This window comes from Oncorhynchus nerka, linkage group LG21 (assembly GCF_034236695.1).
Source record: "Oncorhynchus nerka isolate Pitt River linkage group LG21, Oner_Uvic_2.0, whole genome shotgun sequence".
NCBI lineage: Eukaryota > Metazoa > Chordata > Actinopteri > Salmoniformes > Salmonidae > Oncorhynchus > Oncorhynchus nerka.
In genome coordinates this window covers 5,259,953-5,281,798 of record NC_088416.1, presented here as the reverse complement: position 1 = coordinate 5,281,798, position 21,846 = coordinate 5,259,953, and the positions used below count along the sequence as shown (strand labels likewise).

The following is a 21,846-nucleotide window of genomic DNA, read 5'->3' as shown; positions in this document are numbered from 1 at the left end:
CATACTAATCATATGCATATACTATATTCCTGGCATGAGTAGCAGGACACTGAAATGTTACGATTTTTAACAAAAAGCTGGGAAAATGCGCATGATCCATAACACTGACTCAGGTCACAGTGTAAAAAAACTGTCTCCTCTGTTTCTTTGGGGGTGCACTTTCTTTCTTGTAAAATAGGTTTTGTATGCACTCCATTCATAAAAGAACAACACAGAGCTTTACAGGGAGCTCTGCCTATCCTAAACTCTCCTGGTGCCACAGGTTCTTGACCCCCCTATGCTAATGAGATAGAATGTCATAGGCTGAGAACTGTAGGACTCTCAGAACCAAAAATGGTTAATAAGCATGACGTGTGACGACCAAGTCAAGGTCCCCTCCTTTCAATCCAATACAGTAGAGGCCAGGGACATTTCATAGGGAACAGTCCCACTTTGAATCCTCAATCCTCAACAATGCTGATGTGCGTATTGAACAGAGGCTGTTGAGGGGTAAGGAAGGACACTTGCCTCCAAATGTCTGTTTTTGGTAGTGCTGAGCAATAATCCGTTTTTCCCCCTATGAGATCAATGCACACATTGCACAGTTTCTCTAGAAATGAATCAGATACAGCCTGAACTGTGCAATGTAGTAGGGAGTTATAGTTTCCAACAGGGCCAATATTCTACATAGTTTAGCGCATAATATGTGGTAATTAACTACAATGGCCATAATCCATTGCGCATCTACAGTTGAAGTTGGAAGTTTACATACACCTAAGCCAAATACATTTAAACTCAGTTTTTCACAATTCCTGACATTTAATCCTAGTAAAGATTCCCTGTATTAGGTCAGTTAGGATCACCACTTTATTTTAAGAATGTAAAATGACAGAATAATAGTAGAGAGAATGATTTATTTCAGCTTTTATTTCTTTCATCACATATCCAGTGGGTCAGAAGTTTACATACACTCAATTAGTATTTGGTAGCATTGCCTTTAAATTGTTTATCTTGAGTCAAACGTTTTGAGTAGCCTTCCACAAGCTTCCCACAATAAGTTGGGTGAATTTTGGCCCATTCCTCCTGACAGTGCTGGTGTAACTGAGTCAGGTTTGTAGGTCTCCTTGCTCTCACACGCTTGCTCCTTGCTCTTTTCAGTTCTGCTCACAAATATTCTATAGAGTTGAGGTCAGGGCTTTGTGATGGCCACTCCAATACCTTGACTTTGTTGTCCTTAAGCCATTTTGCCACAACTGTGGAAGAATGCTTGGGGTCATTGTCCATTTGGAAGACCCATTTACGACCAAACTTCTTAACTTCCTGACTGATGTCTTGAGATGTTGCTTCAATATATCCACATAATTTTCCTACCTCATGATGCCATCTATTTTGTGAAGTGCACCAGTCCCTCCTGCAGCAAAGCACCCCCACAACATAATGCTGCCACCCCCATGCTTCACGTTTGGGATGATGTTCTTCGGCTTGCAAGCCTCCCCCTTTTTCCTCCAAACATAACGATGGTCATTATGACCAAACAGTTCTATTTTTGTTTCATCAGACCAGAGGACATTTCTCCAAAAAGTACCATCTTTGTCCCCATGTGCAGTTGCAAACCGTAGTCTGACTTTTTATGATGGTTTTGGAGCAGTGGCTTCTTCTTTGTTGAGCGGCCTTTCATGTTATGTCGATATAGAACTTGTTTTACTGTGGATATAGATACTTTTGTACCTGTTTCCTCCAGCATCTTCACAAGGTCCTTTGCTGTTGTTCTGGGATTGATTTGCACTTTTCGCACCAAAGTACATTCATCTCTAGGAGACAGAATGCGTCTCCTTCCTGAGCGGTATGACGGCTACGTGGTCCCATGGTGTTTATACTTGAGTACTAATTTCCCATGAGTACTAATTTCCCCTACCTTCAAACGTAGAGGCACTGAGTTTGAAGGTAGGCCTTGAAATACATCTACAGGTACACCTCCAATTGACTCAAATGATCAGAAGCTTCTAAAGCCATTACATCATTTTATGGAATTTTCCAAGCTGTTTAATGGCACAGTCAACTTAGGGTATGTAAACTTCTGACCCACTGGAATTGTGAATTATAAGTGGAATAATCTTTCTGTAAACAATTGTTGAAAAATGGCTTGTGTTTTGCACAATGTAGATGTCCTAACCGACTTGCCAAAACTATAGTTTGTTAACAAGAAATTTGTGGAATGGTTTAAAAATGCGTTTTAATGACTCCAACCTAAGTGTATGTAAATTTCCGACTTTAAATGTACTTGTCCGGTCTGTGCTTCTTTTACGCCTTTTGCAGAAGAGATAAAATAATTTGCGATTGTGAGAGGAAGGATATAGAGAGCAGCTGTTGCTTCTCGAGGTATCTCTACCTGAAAATGTGTGATCTACGTGATTGTTAGTTGCTATTCAGGAGTCATAAAAGTATACCTTATTTACTTTGAAGAACTACTAAAATAGTGGGTTTGTCAGACAGTATAGACAGCAGCTCTATAGAGGATTAAATAACTGTCATCAAATAAAACCCATTTAATTAACACAAGTGAAATATTTGAGTAAAGTCATGTGAATGAAGGTTCATAAGCAGTTAATGGGCAGTCACTACCATCATGGGACTTTTATTAATTGTTTTATTCTCTGTTGCAGCATTCAACCCACATAATGCATAGTTCATTTAATGTTTAAAAAAAAGTAATCGAAACAGTGATATGTTTTTTATAATCGGACCGAAACCGAACCGACCTCAAAAAGCACTAATTGCTCAGCACTCATTTTTGGTCAGCTGCATAGCATTCTCGTTTCCCCTTGTGGTCTGTGGCCATCCTCAATGGCCCCAGGAAACGGCTAGCTTTTGGGCTGAATGTGTGATGTGTTATTAAATGCATGTGTTTCTGTAACCTTTTAAGTAACCGTATCTGCTGTATCCTTTGTACTGCAACAGTGCAGACTGGGAAGACGGCCCAAGGCCTGGAGCTTTGAGTTGATGTTTGGTTACCTTCATCTGCAGACATCCCCTCTTCAGTCTCCCCTAAGCCTGGCTTTCGCTAGAACATGGGTGTCTCTGTTCTCAATAGAAACCAGTGCGTCAGTTATGTTTTTTCCATAAAATATATCAAGAGAATATTTTCTATAAGTCCACATAAGCAGACAGACGGGACCCCAAACCACTCCTTTCCTGCCTGATGCCTCAGACTCACAGCCTGGTCACATGCCCACCGGGATGAGTATGAGGCAGAGATCAGTATGCAAGCACAGCACACACAAACATACACACTGTGTAGATGGAGCAAAACTGCTTGCTCTGCTCTAGTGTGCCATTGGTCTCCTCCCACGCTCAGACCCCAATGCTATTGGAGCACTGGAAATTAAGCAGTGCTCATAGTGAACGATATTAGACCATTTTTTCTCTAAACCCTTTGAAAATTCTGTTCTCCATAATCATCGCCTCTTTTCAATATGCTATGACAATCAAAACGGAGTGGCATTGAGCTAAGCTTCACAGACGGAACAATGTTGAGAATGAGAATGAAAACATCCACTCTCTCCATGGAGAGGCCCTCAACTCTTGCCGTTGCTCAGCTACGCTCAGCTTGGGCTTGGCAAGGGGGACCACTTGGACATATCCGGAGAACTGGGAACCTAGTCAACTGTGTCGGAGTTCTCCGTTGTTAACCACAGCCTGGCTATCTGGGTACACTACTTTGTTGTACTGAGAGACAGGTTCTTGGCCCATGCCTCCCTCCACCTAAGGCACAGTGCTGTGTGAGATATATAATTTCTTGGCCGGCGTCTCACCCCGATCTCTACTATATTGAGAGATAGGGACAGGTTCTTCACCAAGGCCTCCTTCCCTTCATATACCTCCTACACATCTCATCCCCGCCTGCAGACCCAGAGCCCCACTAATCCCCCAAGTACTCCCCAGGGGCTGCTATCCAGGCTGGGCAGCTGAGTCATATCTCTCCCCGATCCTGCTGCTGCCTCTGGGTCTGGGCTGCGCCGGCCGGAGCGCTAATCCGTCTGCCTGGCTCTGCGCCCACTGTGTGTGTGTGTGGGGGGGGGGGGGGGGGACAGGTGGTGTGGTGTGTCCACTGGCCCTACTTTGCTGTCAGCTAAAGGGGAGGCTTGCAAATATGTGGGATCTGTGGATTCCGCAGGAATCTCTTCCATAACTCCATACATTTTTAAATTTAATTTATTTATTTTATTTTACTTTTATTTAACCAGGTAGGCAAGTTGAGAACAAGTTCTCATTTACAATTGCGACCTGGCCAAGATAAAGCAAAGCAGTTCGACAGATACAACGACACAGAGTTACACATGGAGTAAAACAAACATACAGTCAATAATACAGTATAAGCAAGTCTATATACAATGTGAGCAAATGAGGTGAGAAGGGAGGTAAAGGCAAAAAAGGCCATGGTGGCAAAGTAAATACAATATAGCAAGTAAAACACTGGAATGGTAGTTTTGCAATGGAAGAATGTGCAAAGTAGAAATAAAAATAATGGGGTGCAAAGGAGCAAAATAAATAAATTAATTAAATACAGTTGGGAAAGAGGTAGTTGTTTGGGCTAAATTATTGGTGGGCTATGTACAGGTGCAGTAATCTGTGAGCTGCTCTGACAGTTGGTGCTTAAAGCTAGTGAGGGAGATAAGTGTTTCCAGTTTCAGAGATTTTTGTAGTTCGTTCCAGTCATTGGCAGCAGAGAACTGGAAGGAGAGGCGGCCAAAGAAAGAATTGGTTTTGGGGGTGACTAGAGAGATATACCTGCTGGAGCGTGTGCTACAGGTGGGAGATGCTATGGTGACCAGCGAGCTGAGATAAGGGGGGACTTTACCTAGCAGGGTCTTGTAGATGACATGGAGCCAGTGGGTTTGGCGACGAGTTTGAAGCGAGGGCCAGCCAACGAGAGCGTACAGGTCGCAATGGTGGGTAGTATATGGGGCTTTGGTGACAAAACGGATTGCACTGTGATAGACTGCATCCAATTTGTTGAGTAGGGTATTGGAGGCTATTTTGTAAATGACATCGCCAAAGTCGAGGATTGGTAGGATGGTCAGTTTTACAAGGGTATGTTTGGCAGCATGAGTGAAGGATGCTTTGTTGCGAAATAGGAAGCCAATTCTAGATTTAACTTTGGATTGGAGATGTTTGATATGGGTCTGGAAGGAGAGTTTACAGTCTAACCAGACACCTAAGTATTTGTAGTTGTCCACGTATTCTAAGTCTGAGCCGTCCAGAGTAGTGATGTTGGACAGGCGGGTAGGTGCAGGTAGCGATCGGGTGAAGAGCATGCATTTAGTTTTACTTGTATTTATGAGCAAGGGTTGTTAACACAGTGTCCAAAGAAGGGCCGGAAGTATACAGAATGGTGTCGTCTGCGTAGAGGTGGATCAGAGACTCACCAACAGAAAGAACGACCTCATTGATGTATACAGAGAAGAGAGTCGGTCCAAGAATTGAACCCTGTGGCACCCCCATAGAGACTGCCAGAGGTCCGGACAGCAGACCCTCCGATTTGACACACTGAACTCAGAGAAGTAGTTGGTGAACCAGGCGAGGCAATCATTTGAGAAACCAAGGCTGTCGAGTCTGCCGATGAGGATGTGGTGATTGACAGAGTCGAAAGCCTTGGCCAGATCAATGAATACGGCTGCACAGTAATGTTTCTTATCGATGGCGGTTAAGATATCATTTAGGACCTTGAGCGTGGCTGAGGTGCACCCATGACCAGCTCTGAAACCAGATTGCATAGCAGAGAAGGTATGGTGAGATTCGAAATGGTCGGTAATCTGTTTGTTGACTTGGCTTTCGAAGACCTTAGAAAGGCATGGTAGGATAGATATAGGTTTGTAGCAGTTTGGGTCAAGAGTGTCCCCCTTTGAAGAGGGGATGACCGCAGCTGCTTTCCAATCTTTGGGAATCTCAGACGACACGAAAGAGAGGTTGAACAGGCTAGTAATAGGGGTGGCAACAATTTCGGCAGATAATTTTAGAAGGAAAGGGTCCAGATTGTCTAGCCCGGCTGATTTGTAGGGGTCCAGATTTTGCAGCTCTTTCAGAACATCAGCTGAATGGATTTGGGAGAAGGAGAAATGGGGAAGGCTTGGGTGAGTTGCTGTTGGGGGTGCAGTGCTGTTGACCGGGGTAGGAGTAGCCAGGTGGAAAGCATGGCCAGCCGTAGAAAAATGCTTATTGAAATTCTCAATTATGGTGGATTTATCAGTGGTGACAGTGTTTCCTATCTTCAGTGCAGTGGGCAGCTGGGAGGAGGTGTTCTTATTCTCCATGGACTTTACAGTGTCCCAGAACTTTTTTGAGTTAGTGTTGCAGGAAGCAAATTTCTGCTTGAAAAAGCTAGCCTTGGCTTTTCTAACTGCCTGTGTATAATGGTTTCTAGCTTCCCTGAACAGCTGCATATCACGGGGGCTGTTCGATGCTAATGCAGAACGCCATAGGATGTTTTTGTGTTGGTTAAGGGCAGTCAGGTCTGGGGAGAACCAAGGGCTATATATGTTCCTGGTTCTAAATTTCTTGAATGGGGCATGTTTATTTAAGATGGTTAGGAAGGCATTTAAAAAAAATATATACATACAATACATACTCATCGACCAGTGCACCAAGATTAATCGCACTAGAATGTTGGTTACCCCTGTGTAGCCACATACCCCCTGCTAGTGACCCCTTTTCTCCCCAAAAAGCTACCTAGTCCCCCACTGTGACTCATGAACATTCGTCCCGCCGCTCTCGATTTCTTCCTTTTGTGGCATATTTTTTTACATTTTGATTTTGACATTTGACTGCATTGTTAGGAGCTATTAACGTAAGCGTTTTGCCACACCGCTATAACACCTGCTAAACTGTGTACACGACCAATAAACTTTGATTTGATTTTGGTTTGAACAACAAATATCTGCTTCCTTCCGAGCTTGTTGTTGCTGTGGCTGGCCTATGACCAGGCTAGAGCATATCTCTGCCCTTCCGAGGGATCTGGATGTGTACATATGAAAGACTGGCCATCTGGTGACCCACTCACCCCTCCCCTAATGCACACCATGATATCCCCAATATCACTGACCACGTGTCGTCTCAAAGTGACCGTTCATCACATTCTGCATGGTGATGGTGATTGTCTCATTTTCATTCAGCACAACCTTCAATATATTGGCATTATTTTTATACCACATAACACAATGCCACAAGCCCCAGTCATGCTGCAGCCAAATAGAATACAGTAAAAGTCCCCTGTGGTCCAAAGACTGAGATAAGAGGCGTAGCAGCTAGCTAGCTCAGCAGCTAGCTGAGCGGACATGTTTGTTTTGTCTCCCAGAGGAGGAGTGTGTGTGACTCACAATCGCTCTTCCCGCTCCAGCCAGGCGACAACCGTGGCAGTGAGCTTTGCTCCGCAAGAGTCTTTAGACTAGGACCCTGCCGCTACCCCCACCCCACACCAGCATGCGTTGGCCACACCGCCATTGTTCCAGCTCAGCAACTTGGTTAGCCGACCTTGGGCCCCTCGGCAGCCACCTGTCTTCTGCCTCCCCCGCCCCAACACACAGACAACATAATTACAGCCAAGCTCGGACTGACCAAGAGAGGGACTGAGAGATGGAGATAAAGTGTGCATGGACACAGAGAGAAAGGCAGAATCGGAAAAGGACCCTTCTGCATAATCACCCGTCCCCCTTCTCTTACTGGTTTAATGGAATATCCCGGCCGGCAGACTGTAGACAGGGATTAACCCTCTCCTGGCTTGCCCCCCCTCCCCCCAGTCTGACACTGCAGGGATGATATGGCAGTTTTGTACGCAACTGCAACAACCCCCATTTAGAGGTCTGCATTAGTGTTTAAGAGATCGGATTTATTGCTCTCTGTTTCGGGTTATTACAATGCATCACACACAGCGTAACTCATTCCCTGGCTTGAGTGCATTGGACTGCACTGAATAAAGAGCCGTCCTCTCAGCCGGATGCAATGAGGTGGAGGAGGAGGAGGAGAAAGCTGTGTGGGAGGAATCTCAAATGGTGCAGCACTTTGGCAGCCATCCACCTAGCAGCATCTATATCACAGGGACTGTTTCTGTATGATCAGTTTTTGGGGGTCGGGGAGAGTGAGAGAAAAGGGAAAATAAATCCCGGCTCGGAACCAGAGGCAACCGGTCTTTTTATGATGCCTAATCATTATGATGGTAGTGTTTTAATCTCAGTCCGTGTAGCAGCAAACTGAAGGTCAACCTTATCATTAGGCTACTTTGATACGGACCAGCAATGATCTTTGTTCTCTCATTCCCTCTACCTGTATGTATCCTTTCACATCTTCACTGTCCTTCCACCACCATACAAGCCAAGGTCAGGCTATTACTCTGTTTGTGCTTAGTCACTGTCCACTAAGCAGTTCACACTCCTTTTCAACCCCACAAGCGAGAGGGGAAATTGCTTTCTGATTGCTTCAACATCATTTGTGAATAGTGACAGTAGTGATTCCCTGTGGGGCACTGAAGGGATTTGTAAGCTCTTTCTCATTACATGACAGCTGACTGGTCCACAATTGTTTCAGATGGTTTCTCTTTACCTGGCAAACCTGTATTATTAAATGTAAAAACAAAAAACGGGATATCAAATCATGGTGTCTTCAGATTCCCGTGTTTCACACTGAATGACATGATCTTCTTTCTCCTGCAGACATACTCTGGCCTCTTCTGTGTGGTGATAAACCCCTACAAGTACCTGCCCATCTACTCAGAGAACATCATAGAGATGTACAGGGGGAAGAAGAGACACGAGATGCCCCCTCACATCTACGCCATCTCAGAGTCTGCGTACAGATGCATGCTCCAAGGTAAGTCTCAATTGGTTATGGTTTATCCCTCCCTTTACTGCAACCATCAATGTCACTGCACAAAATATGCGCATATGCTTGCTACACAGGGAAATTGTATGAATGATCTGATTCAGTCTACTGGAACCAGAAAGTCAAAGCCAATTTACCCGGTTGTTTTGGGATTAAGGCTGTTGTTGAGAGGCAGTCAACTGGTAGGTACAGTACATACTGATATTAGGACAGGCTTGTCTCTACTGTGGCAGGTGCACTTATCTCCCAGGTCTGTGATGTTAATTGGAGCCTGTTTGGATCATTTGTCATGTTAATTGTACAATGTCAGTTCCCATAGGGCTAGATGTTGTTGTGTTTCAATTTAAAATGTTGCTAGGGGATGAACAGATATTGGGCCTTTATGTCATCATTTTAGTTTTGTTATTTTGTTTGGGGGCGGGGGCTTCTGTAAATTGTCAAAATGTTACCTTTCGGGGTCCGTGGGGCGACGCATAATTGGCCTAGCGTCGTCCTGGTTAGGGAGGGTTAGGCCGGTAGGGATATCCTTGTCTCTAGCGACTCCTGTGGCGGGCCGGGCGCAGTGCACGCTGGCCAGGTTGCCAGGTGCACTGTGTTTCCTCCGACACATTGGTGCGGCTGGCTTCCGGGTTGGATGCTCGCTGTGTTAAGAAGCAGTGCGGCTTGGTTGGGTTGTGTTTCGGAGGACGCATGGCTCTCGACCTTCGTCTCTCCCGAGCCCGTACGGGAGTCATAGCGATGAGACAAGATAGTAACTACTAACAATTGGATACAACAAAATTGGGGAGAAAAGGGGGGGAAAAAATTAATAAAAATGTTACCTTTCCCCATGTTGCGTTTGTCAGAGCATCTCCGTTAGCTCTACTGTTACAATACTCAAGGCTTTCGCTCTCAAGTTACCAAACCAATACAAGCCACGTGTTGCCATCGCCAACGCTCATAAAAGTTGTTTAACATTCGCCCTGTGATTTACGGGATTATTACTCAATTTCAACAACTTTAGGGCCATTCATTTCACTAGAAGGCTTAATTGAAACCATCAGCTGAACCATGGTTTGTTGCATACTAAAGTCACCCCCAATTATTTTGATGTAGTGCACTGGCCAGCTCTGTATTATGTAGTAGTTGCCCTAAATTCATGCAAGCATCTCCAGCATTATGGTATCAAATGGCACACATTGAGGAAAAAGAGCTCGTGGAAACAGTCCAAAGGAGCTGGTCTTATTTCTCTGTTCATATTTCCACCTCCAGAGAGAAATTAATTTTGCCAGCAATGTCTGGAATGAGGGGAGCACAGTGGAAAGGGGAAGTGAAGGATGACTGGGTTTTTTCCATGAAGTGCTGATACCTCAGAACTATGCACTTCTCAGGACCACTATGGGCTATAAGCACCAATTGGTCTAAATCTCAGCTTGAGAACCCAAAGCCTTTAGTCACTGCAGAGAGAATCCACTTCAGACCTCTTCAGATTGCCAGAGGCTTTGACTTTGTCTCTGGCATGGTCAAAGTATGTTGACGCACCGCAAGTGTTGGGTGAAGAAAAACATACACCAAAAGCTTTATTAGAATTGCATCTGATTCCATAACACAATGAGGGTGAATCTATGTGACTCAAGTAGATTCACAATCCTGTATGTGATGTTAAATCCAGTTTGTAATAGACTTCATCCCGTTTGGGTTGGTTTTTACTCAACCGTAAATCTTCCAGGGGTTCGTGATGAGGGAGAACTTATCTCTTGCAGCGTCTACTAGCCTATAGGTTCTGCCCAGCAGGAGAAGCCTGCATGACCTTCTATTCCTCACGTCAGTGGAAAAATAGTGAAGGGCAGAATTGATTTACAAGGAGCTGCTTAAAGAAAGCACCCATTTCTCTGTCTCTCTCCATCATTCTAGTGCCAGTAACCAATCGCTTCTTTCAAACCACATGCTCCATCTTTTTCCATGGCTTTACCCTCTAATTGCCAAGGGTTCTTGGCTTTCTCTGAAGAGCTCTGTTTTTTCTTGGAATTTATTAATCACATTTTTGTCTGTTGACATTTGGTTTATTTCATGTCTTTTGTATCTTATACTCCCAAGTAGAAATAGCAACATTATCTGTCCTGTCCCAGACACCTGTTATCTGTCCTGTCACAGATACCCGTTATCTGTCCTGTCCCAGACACCTGACTAAACCAACATCATTCTCGGCAGCAAACAATCCTTCCCAGTCCCCCTTTCTCTCCCACTCTAATTTATCCAGAGTGTTTACACCAGCGTGTGTTTGTGTTTGTGTTTGCACTAGACGTCGACCGATTAATTGGAATGACCGATTAATTAGGGACGAGTTCAAGTTTTCATAACAATCGGAAATCGGTATTTTTGGGCGCCAATTTTTTAAAACAAATTTACATTTATTTTTTTTACATTTTATTTGTATTCCTTTTATTTAACTAGGCAAGTCAGTTAAGAACACATTCTTATTTGCCTTGTTCAGGGCCAGAACGACAGATTTTCACCGTGTCAGCTCAGGGGTTTCAATCTTGCAACCGCACAGTTAACTAGTCCAGCGCTCTAACCATTGCAGTCCACGAGTAGCCTGCATGTTACGCAAATGCAGTAGAAGCCAAGGTAAATTGCTAGCTAGCATTAAACTTATCTTATAAAAAACAATCAATCATAATCACTAGTTATAACTACTAATCCAGTTTAACAGGCAATATTAACCAGGTGAAATTGTGTCATTTCTCTTGCGTTCATTGCACACAGAGTCAGGGTATATGCAACAGTTTGGGCTGCCTGGTTCTTTGCGAACTAATTTGCCAGACATTTACGTAATTATGACATACATTGAAGATTGTGCAATGTAACAAGAATATTTAGACTTAGGGATGCCACCCATTAGATAAAATAACGAACGGTTCCGTATTTCACTGAAATAATAAACGTTTTGTTTACGAAATGATAGTTTCCGGATTCGATCATATTAATGACCAAAGGCTCGTATTTCTGTGTGTTATTATGTTATAATTAAGTCTGATTTGATAGAGCAGTCTGACTGAGCAGCAGCAGGCCCGTAATCATTCAAACAGCACTTTTGTCGTTTTGCCAGCAGCTCTTCGCAAGCACAGCGCTGTTTATGACTTCAAGCCTATCAGCCTAATGGCTGGTGTAACCAATGTGAAATGGCTAGCTAGTTAGCTGGGTGTGCGCTAATACTGTTTCAAACGTCACTCGCTTTTAGATTTGGAGTAGTTATTCCCCTTGCGCTGCAAGGGCCGCGGCTTTTGTGGAGCGATGGGTAACGATGCTTCGATTCTGGCTGTTGTCGATGTGTTCCTGGTTCGAGCCCAGGTAGGGGCGATGAGAGGGACGGAAGCTATACTGTTACACTGGCAATACTATAGTACCTATAAGAAAATCCAATAGTCAAAGGTACATGAAATACAAATGGTATAGAGAGAAATAGTCCTATAAATACTATATTAACTACAACCTAAAACCTCTTACCTTGGAATATTGAAGTCTCATGTTAAAAGGAACCACCAACTTTCATATGTTCTCATGTTCTGAGCAAGGAACTTAAACGTTAGCTTTTTTACATGGCACATTTTTTACATGGCACATATTTTACATGGCACACATTTTTACATGGCACATATTACTTTCTTCTCCAACACTTTGTTTTTGCATTATTTAAACCAAATTGAACATGTTTCATTATTTATTTCAGGCTAAATTGATTTTATTGATGTTTTATATTAAGTTAAAATAAGTGTTAATTCAGTATTGTTGTAATTGTCATTATTACAAATATATATCTTTTTTAAAATCGGCTTTTTTGGTCCTCCAATAATCCGTTTCGCTATCGGCGTTGAAAAATCATAATCGGTCGACCTCTAGTTTGCACAGCTCCTCTTGACCTCTTAATTATTTTTCTGGATCTTGGGGCGAGGGGCAGCTCCCCAGCGATACTATCACGGGACAAACTCTGGATGTCCATAGGGCTGTGCTATTGGTGTGGATGCACATTATGGAGCACCATCCCATGACTGTCACAACAACAGACATCATAGAGAGATGTCTGAGAGATGTCTCTCTTTCCCTCTGCCTGATATAGCTGGGAGGCACGCCAGGCTGGGAGTGGTGACTGGGACCAGACCAGTGAGAACAGAGAGGGTGACCTGCATTTGGCAGCACAATGGGACCTTTTGTCTCTGTGGCGAGGGCTTGTCCGTCCAGTGGGGGTCAGTTGTGACGAGTTGGGCAGTCCCGTTATCCAGGCCCTGCCTGGTGTCAGTTTAGACAAGGATGAAGTTCTCTCTCAGTGTGGAGAATGTGTGCATTGACACCTCAAGTAGTGTCCTCTGTGAAGAATCTCTCCAAAGTCACTGGTTGGATGTACTGGTAATGTAGTGGTAATTCCACTGTCGGATATTGCATGTGCATGCAAATACATAGTGCTTCCCCAATCATACTTTTGTTATGAGCCCTATTTGTCCCATGACCCAGTGAGTTTTTCTCATTACTCCCTTCACACCTACCAGCTTTCTCACACCCTGAGCATCTGCATGGATGCAGGGGTGGGGTGCAGGGACTGGAGACTTGGTCTCGGAGTAAGTGCCATTTCAAATCCAAATTACTTCTTTGTTTTCAGTTCATTTCACCCATTTAAATGAGGCATCGGTTTCTGCCAATAACCAATTTAGAAATGAAAGGATACCTCTCAGGACCTGAAGTTCCCATGCACTTTTATGCAGGCTTGTCACAGTGGTAGTCATCGCCAGTATAGTCATCATGGCTAACCAGCCAACCAACGGTTTGTAGGTTGGAGATTAGCAGATGCCAGCTGCTACTCTGGCCCTGAGCAGGTCTATAACCTGATTCAGTTCAGTGATTATGCGCTGGTATCCTGTACTGATTGTATGAAAATGTCGCTGGATCACTGCATAGTGTTATGGATATCATCACGGCATTATCTCAGTACCATGATTTCATCCCTAAATGTTGTGATACTGATGATAGTATCACATGTTCCTTTGGACATTGAAGTTCAAATTTAGCCACGAGGAACAGGCATTTGCTTCATGTCATGTATTAGGTTAAGTATTCATTAACATGAACAATGCACATTGGTCAACATTTCTGCAACTGTGCCAGATTTAGCCAGACGGATAAATTTCATCTGTCGTCCCTGGGCAGTTTGTTATCTTCACATTTTGTAGGCCTCACATCTTCATCCAAGGAAGTCAACTTCCAGACAGTCAAATCAAGTTATTGGCTAAAAGATGTCTAAACCTTTCCAGGGGCTAGTCATTATCCCAGCATTTCTGAGATGCCAGCCAATGGCCAGATGGAGGGTTAAATGAGGTGTAAAGTTACAAAGTCCTGGTTGTGTAACTAGGCCTCCCCACCACAACTAGACCCACACATCTGCCATGAATTACTTCTCCAGATTCTTTCCATAATCTCCCTCGTTGCTCTGGACTGATGGCGTCCAGTCAGTTACAAGGGGCTAATTTGAACATTTCTGGAACGTGTCGTTAAGAAATGCGAAGCGCTGATGTTCTCTTGAATGAAACCATGTGTTGGTTGAGAGAAGAAACACCCATGTCAGCACGGGGATTTCAAGAGTGGACTCTACTCGCATCAACGGCAACACTGTCCCTAACCAACATAGTTGTCCAACAGCAAGGTTTTGTGAGATTGAAGAGAATGGCCTCTGTAAGGACTCTCCATTGTGTTTGGATAAGCCATTAGGTCCACTCAAGGCAGATCTATATTGGCCTCATAAGCTTTGAGCAATAAGCCTTTTGTCTCATGGGAACCCTCTCCGTCACTAAATGAACTCATGTCTTTGATAATAGTCTCAAAGATAACGAAATGTTAAGTAAATGGTGTGGAGGAAAATTTCCGTGGATGGAGACCTCATGTACAATGTACGGCCTAGACTTAAAGCGATTGTGGGTGTGTTATTACAATGTAGGCCTAGTGTGTACACTCTGGGACCCGCTGCATCCCATGACCCACTTTGTACCAATAAGACCTGTAATGGTTTTTATGGCCAAAGTTCTTTTGAAAATAATCCAAGGCTTTGTGCCTAGCCCGCCTCGTCCATCCTTTGAGTACTCAAACACACTGAGTACACACAGAGATTGTTGTTAGTCTAGTGAAAAAGAGACCTGCTACATTTTTTAAGGAATTCCAAGTAGAGCCAAGAAAACACAGGCTTGATCAAATTTTCTGAATCAAATCAAATGTTATTTGTCACATGCGCCGAATACAACAGGTGTAGTAGACCTTACCGTGAAATGCTTACTTACAAGCCATTAACCAACAATGTAGTTCAAGAAATAGAGTTAAGAAAATATTTACTAAATTAACTAAAGTAAAAACAAATTGTCAAAAAGTAACACAAGAAAATGACAATCTGTTGTTTTGGTGAGTGTTCTCTTGCTTTTACCTGGTTCAGAAGAACATTGACCAAATGCAGTTATGGATGCTGAAAGTACTTTATGAATTACGGTACTGATTAATGTGTTTAATCAAATTCAATCCCTCATCCCTCATTTCCTCTACGCTCTTAGAAAAAAAGGGTTCCAAAAGGATTCTTCAGCTGTCCCCATAGGAGAAACCTTTTTGGTTCCAGGTCGAACCATTTATGGTTCCATGTAGAATCGTCTGTGGAAAGGGTTCTTCATGGAACCCAAAGCTGTTCTACCTGGAACCAACAAGGGTACTTCAATGGGTTCTCTTATGGGGACAGCTAAGGAACCCTTTTAGGTTCTAGATAGTGTACCATGGGATTGTACCATGGTACCATGGGATTTTTTTAGCCTAATAGTTGGAACAGCTTTGATTGAGTTAGCCTGCTCTGTTGCTTTTCTCATATGTTATGGAATTGCGATAACATTTGTCCCATTTCCCCCCCAATTTCCAAGTCTTTGTGGCCCTAAACTCATTCAACCTGCAGGGAATTTTTACCCTGAATATCAGCAGATTCAGCACTCCTCTGATGTTTCCAGCTGCCAAACATGGGAATGATGTCCCTGGAGACACTCTGCAGTCTGAGCACCTAAACGACTGTGCCCTCCAGACTGAAGCAGAGGTCTAGCTGTTTCTTTAGCCTCCCCTGAGATCCACGGCAGGCCCAGCAATACTGCAGCACACAGCCATTTTCCCTAGAGATATAATATGAGCGTGATTGATGTCATAAACCTATAAAGTTCTGGATTATGCTGACAATGATCCATTTCTATGGCTCTTCCCCTCTAGGGTTTTTAAAACAGCTGGCATTAAGCCGGTGGAGCCAAATGCTCCACCATCACTATGCCAACGCTCCACCATCACTATGCCAACGCTCCACCATTATTATACCAACGCTACTTTGTACCACATTGAAGAAGCTAGAGAATATCCATTACCCTTGTTTCTTGCAGTGACCAAACCTCTCTGCTGCCCATTACAGTTCAATGGCAAGGAATGCAGGGGTGGCCATTGGGCTGCTGTATATCCTCTGGGTGAATAAAGAATAAATCATTGTCTGCAGAGGCGGGAGGAGGCTAAGAGGACTCCTAATGACCCTGGGCCTGGGAGGAACAAAGCCACACAGGACAGTGAGAGGGCAAGACCTGCTGATTACCCGTTTCCTTTTCTGTCCGGGGCAGGGTGAGACTGACTGCAGCTATAGCCAAGTCATCCCTTTTCTGTTGTGTTTTTGTTTTTTGGTTCTGTAGTGACAGTTCGAGGACAGCGAGAGAGGAATGACGTTAGAACATTGAGGAATGCGTTTGATCTCACCCGTGGAATTCAGCCTCGGTCAGGCCTGGATTGAACGATACAAGGGATGGGAAATGTAATCTCTGTCTAAGTGACGTTCACAAGAGCCCTCTCAACGTTCCATGGTGTCCAAAGTGTTCAGTATGCTACATGTGCTTCTCCCTTTGAAACACCTTTCATGTTTCGTCTTGAATTGAATTTATTAGAACATCTTGGCTCAGGAATACAATAGCTTCAGATCAGGAGCCCCAGGTCCACGTTCTCCCCTTTGTTTTGGCCTTGGTTTGGACCTGGCCTCTGAAGCTGTAGATGAGATCACAATCAGTCCCTCAGTTTGTGTGACTAATGAAAAATTACTTCAAACCACTACCTGCCAAATTCCTGCGCGGTGCGGTTGGTCGCCCGTCTCGGGACAGCTGGTTCTGTTTCTCAGCCAGGACGGAGCCACATTGGCTGACCACTCATCTGAAAAAAATACACTACGTGCCGTACTCACAGTGAGAATTCCTCTCTGTGTTGTCACCCAGCATGGATTGGCTTTTGGCAGAGCTAACATACAGTAAATGAGCCCTGTTGAAAGTCCTCAGGGCCTTGGTAAGCTCTTAATAATGGGCTACTTTTTTATCATCAGACTTTCAACTGCTGGGTTTTCCCCTCAGGTCAGTCTCACGATAGGGGAAAAGATATTGAACGTCCCTAATACTTTACCAGAATGGCAGGTGTGTGTTACCTTGCATTATACTCCATGATCTAAGTATTCTAAATATTGAAGTAGGACAAGGCCTCAGGTTCTGGCTTAATTGTGATTCCCTTCCCTTACTTTCTGTCACTCCCCGTCACTCCTTCTGTCCTTGTTGTGGCAGCTGTAGTCCAGTAGTACACAACCTGTCTCCTGTAATTTATCTCACTCCTGAGGTAAATATTAAACACAGATTTCCTAAACGTGTACTGTACCAGGTGCCTTGGTCTGGGTCACGTAAACAACACACACTGAATAAATGTCCAGATGTCCGGGGCTGTCTAACTTCTCAAAATGATGAATCCGCCTAGCTAGCCTAGCCTATCACATTTCCCTTCTAAGGACCCATTTCTCAGGAAAGATCCACGTTGGAAATGGAAACTAGATTTGCTGGGTCTGTCTATTTCTTTTATTTCCCATCTGTAAGTTGATGTTGGTGGCTGAGGACCAACTCCTGGTTCTGCCCGTATCAGAAGCCCTGCCACTGCAGTGTAATGGCCCCATAGCAGAAGCCCTGCCACTGCTGTTTAATGGCCCCATAGCAGAAGCCCTGCCACTGCTGTTTAATGGCCCCATAGCAGAAGCCCTGCCACTGCTGTTTAATGGCCCCATAGCAGAAGCCCTGCCACTGCTGTTTAGTGGCCCCATAGCAGAAGCCCTGCCACTGCAGTTTAATGGCCCCATAGCAGAAGCCCTGCCACTGCTGTTTAATGGCCCCATATCAGAAGCTCTGCCACTGCAGTTTAATGGCCCCATAGCAGAAGCCCTGCCACTGCGGTTTAATGGCCGTTTCAGGGGCCAGGGGCTTTGCCTCTTAGACCCCATTCACAAGCAGGCACTCCACAGTGTTTGTTTTTGTGAGTGTTATCTTGACTGCTTTAAGCACAGATGACGGCTAACAGGGACCAGGCACAGAGGAACAGTCCAAAACCCCCTATTGACCGCCTGCCAGCTGTTTGCTGTCAAAGACAGCTTTGCAGCTTGTGAACGCCTCTCGACCAATCATAATGCCTTGCCGGAATTAACTGTTTTATAATGAGATGGTAACAGAAAGGGGGAGAGGATTGGTGCATGCAGGCTATGTCAGAGATAAACAGTGTACAAAACATTAGAAACATCTTCCTAATATTGAGTTGCACCCCCTTTTGCCATCAGAACAGCCTCAATTCGTTGGGGCATGGGCTCTACAAGGTGTCGATAGCGTTCCACAAGGATGCTGGCCCATATTGACTCCAATGCTTCCCACAGTTGTGTCAAGTTGGCTGGATATCCTTTGGGTGGTGGACCATTCTTGATACACACAGGAAAAAGTTGCAGTTCTTGACACACTCAAACCGGAGCACCTGGCACCTACGACCATACCCAGTTCAAAGACACGTAAATCTTTTGTCTTGCCCATTCACCCTCTGAATGGCACACATTCACAATCTATGTCTCAAGGCTTAAAAATCCTTCTTTAACCTGTCTCCTCCCCTTCATCTACACTGATTAAAGTGGATTTAACAGGTGACATCAATAAGGGATTATAGCTTTCACCTGGATTCACCTGGTCAGTATATGTCATGGAAAGTGTAATATTTTGTACACTCAGTGTAAATACAGTATAATCTGACGAGACCCTTAAGCACTGCTGGAGTCCTGCCCGATGTACAGGCTAATAACTGCTCCTGAGGTGTTATACTAACAAACTGACCACTCTAATGCTTTTATGGGATAGCTTTTCCATACCTCTCCACACATTGTAGACTGCAAAATTGGCCAATTCCAGCAATTCCTTGCTCCCCTGCTTGCTGAATTACAGTCAAACTGTCAACAAAGTTTTAGGATGTTGGACCTGGTCCTTCTGACTGTACAGGCCAGGGCAACAAAACCCACATCTCATTTTATTGTGGAAAGGCTGTAAACACCCAGTGTTCCTCAGTCAGCCAAATGGATAGAGCAGTCCATACATGGTCAGTACAGGTGTTCTTCGTACATAGCCAGGTATTTGTCCATATTTGGTCAGTACAGGTGTTGTCCATCCATATAGTAGATGTTAACGAGAGGCTTGCCTTCTGCCTTAGAGTCTAGAGTGAAGCCGAAATCACAAGACGCCTGTTAACGGCGTGAAAATTTGCGTGCGAGAGTAGCGAGCGTCAATTCACATACACAGTATAGCGTATGCCAATGAAAATCCATAATAAACAGTTATCTATGTTCCCTACGAAGCCCCTGAGAGTTATTGTTGTGAGTTCCTTAAATGTCCTACGGGAGCCACCGTACCTGTGCTAAACCCGAGTTGTTTATAAACAACCAAGTCTTTCTTGTTCTTCTACGTAAGCGGTCCTCAAGTTTTTCAACCATAGCCTCCCTAAGCTATATGCCTATGAAATCAACACAGGTAGGCTGCGACCTTAACTTACTTACTGCCCAATACATTATAAACTACATCTTTAGTCTACTTAGCATAGAGGAATTGTAATGATCTTCCCTAATCCTTTTGCTACAAATTTATTCTTTCTGCATTCTATCTGCTTGTTTTACCAGAATTGCTCCGCGTAGACGCGAGAAAAATAGACTTGCTAGCTAATTTAACACGCTATGACGCTGTTAACACTCGCGGCACGTCTGTTTTCACTCACTCATATGCATTCTATTTCCAGCATGAGCACACTTTTCGTTACAATTGAGCTTGAGGCTCGTGGCTGGCAGGGATGTGAACTGGAATGTGTGGAATGAGTCTGGTCACTGCATTAATCAAGCAGGGGGGGATCTGAAGGGGAGGAGGTGGGGTAATGGGGAAGCAGTCTGCCCACAGTCCACAGTGTGAGATAGGCCCTATCCCCCCTGTCTTGTGGCCGGTTGGAACTTCCCCTGGAGGAGCCAGGCCAACCAACAATGATCTTCATTTTGCTCTGGTTTGGACTCTGGTATCTGCTGACTGACATACCACTTACTGCTCACCACACAACACTTGGATGATGCCTTTATTTGTTGCAGAGTGCATCTGCTATATGTTATCAGTGCTCAGAGTTCATTTTGAGACATTTCCTCTCTCTTTTTTCTTAAACTTGAAAACTAGACTATGCTCAATTAAAGCTACAGACCACCAGTTTGTCTTCATTATCCACCACAGCCCAGTGGATGTGTTGTACCTCTATTTATATCAAACTGGTTTCTGAGGTCTTCCTCCTTCAAAGCCACTTTGTTAACAGCAAAAGTGACCTCTGGAGCTGGGCATTCTGAAGCGAGAGTTTCCACTCCATTGCTTCTCTTTAATGCCGGCATTAGCCTTCAATGGCGGAGGCTGGCCCAGGCCCAGCGGGCCACAGGCTCACAATGAGCTCACTGTCTGTGGGCTGAGATCAGCTCCCTCTGCCCCCCTCTGCTCTTCTCTCGTTCGTCCTATCCTCCCTTGTCTCCTCTCCGTCGCAAATGCCACACGCAGAGCCACTGTCCTCAAGATGTCCTCCAATTTTTCACTTTGTCACAGGTTTGAAAGATGGTGACGTGTGTTTTGTTTTTGTTGTCTATGGTCTGTGGAGGAGCTCAAGTGGAGCCATCCATCCAAGCCTGGTGGTTAACTTGTTAATTAGGCTGTAAATTATTAAGTCATTATTCTATTATTTTGAGCATTAATAACAAAACTTTGGTACTGCCTTTTTCCCTCCCATGAGACAGTCCATTACTAAAGAATTGGCTAAACACTGTACAACTGAATAGGTTTTTAAATCATTTTTATTCTCCCTTCAAATATTTTAACAACCAATCCTATCCTATTCCGTGGAGAAGCCTCTTGAAGCCATCCAAAATAATCAAGTCATATGAAGCTGGAAAGAACACTACCAATCATGTGAATCCCATACAATGGTTCTCATGACTAGGCTATAAAACAATGTTACAGAAATAACAGCTCTGCTTGGTTCCCCATCTATGCCCAACATGGCTTCGACCCCTCAAATAGTCAACAGAGTTTTATGATCTTGGAGAGGTTGTTGAGGTCGATACATTGGCATGAATGAATGGAATTCGAGAGCGTCCTCTTGAATCGATTATATCCTTCCCGCGTCTGCAGCTGGCCAGATAAAGGGAGAGATGTTTCCACAGTAGCCTTGCTGTCTGGGCTGTGTTTGCGTCTGAAAGCGATAGGGGTTTTGAATGTAAAGGAAGACACAGGAAGGATGAGACAATGGTGTGTGTGCGTGCCTCTCAGCCGTGCGTAGAGCAGTGGATGATGACATCATACCATGAAATGCCTGTAAATCCTTGAGCATCAGTGAGAACGTGTCAAGCCAGGCCCCCGCACGTCATCAAAGCCAGGAAGAACCTGCTCAAATCAAGGAAGCTGCACTGTCCCTGATGAGCCATCCAGCTGTGCCTGAGTCTCCCCCCACCCTGTTTTCCTCAGGCATCCCTTCCTACAGAACAACCCATCTAGCTCTGGCCTCTCTCCTCTCTCCAGTTCACTCTTTCAAACCAGCTCTCTCCCTCCATCAGAAGACCGGGCCAGGACTGCCTCTCTC

At 44.4% G+C, this 21,846-nt stretch overlaps 1 protein-coding gene across 2 annotated transcripts in view; it reads left to right on the top strand.

Moving 5' to 3' along the window:
* LOC115103705 (myosin-10) overlaps positions 1–21,846 on the top strand; it is a 95,546-nt gene that overhangs the window by 11,323 nt on the left and 62,377 nt on the right. For both annotated transcript variants that reach the window (XM_065006216.1, XM_065006215.1), the window contains one exon: positions 8,682–8,838. In XM_065006216.1, coding sequence (XP_064862288.1) covers positions 8,682–8,838 — 157 coding nt within the window. The remainder of the gene's footprint in view (positions 1–8,681; positions 8,839–21,846) is intronic.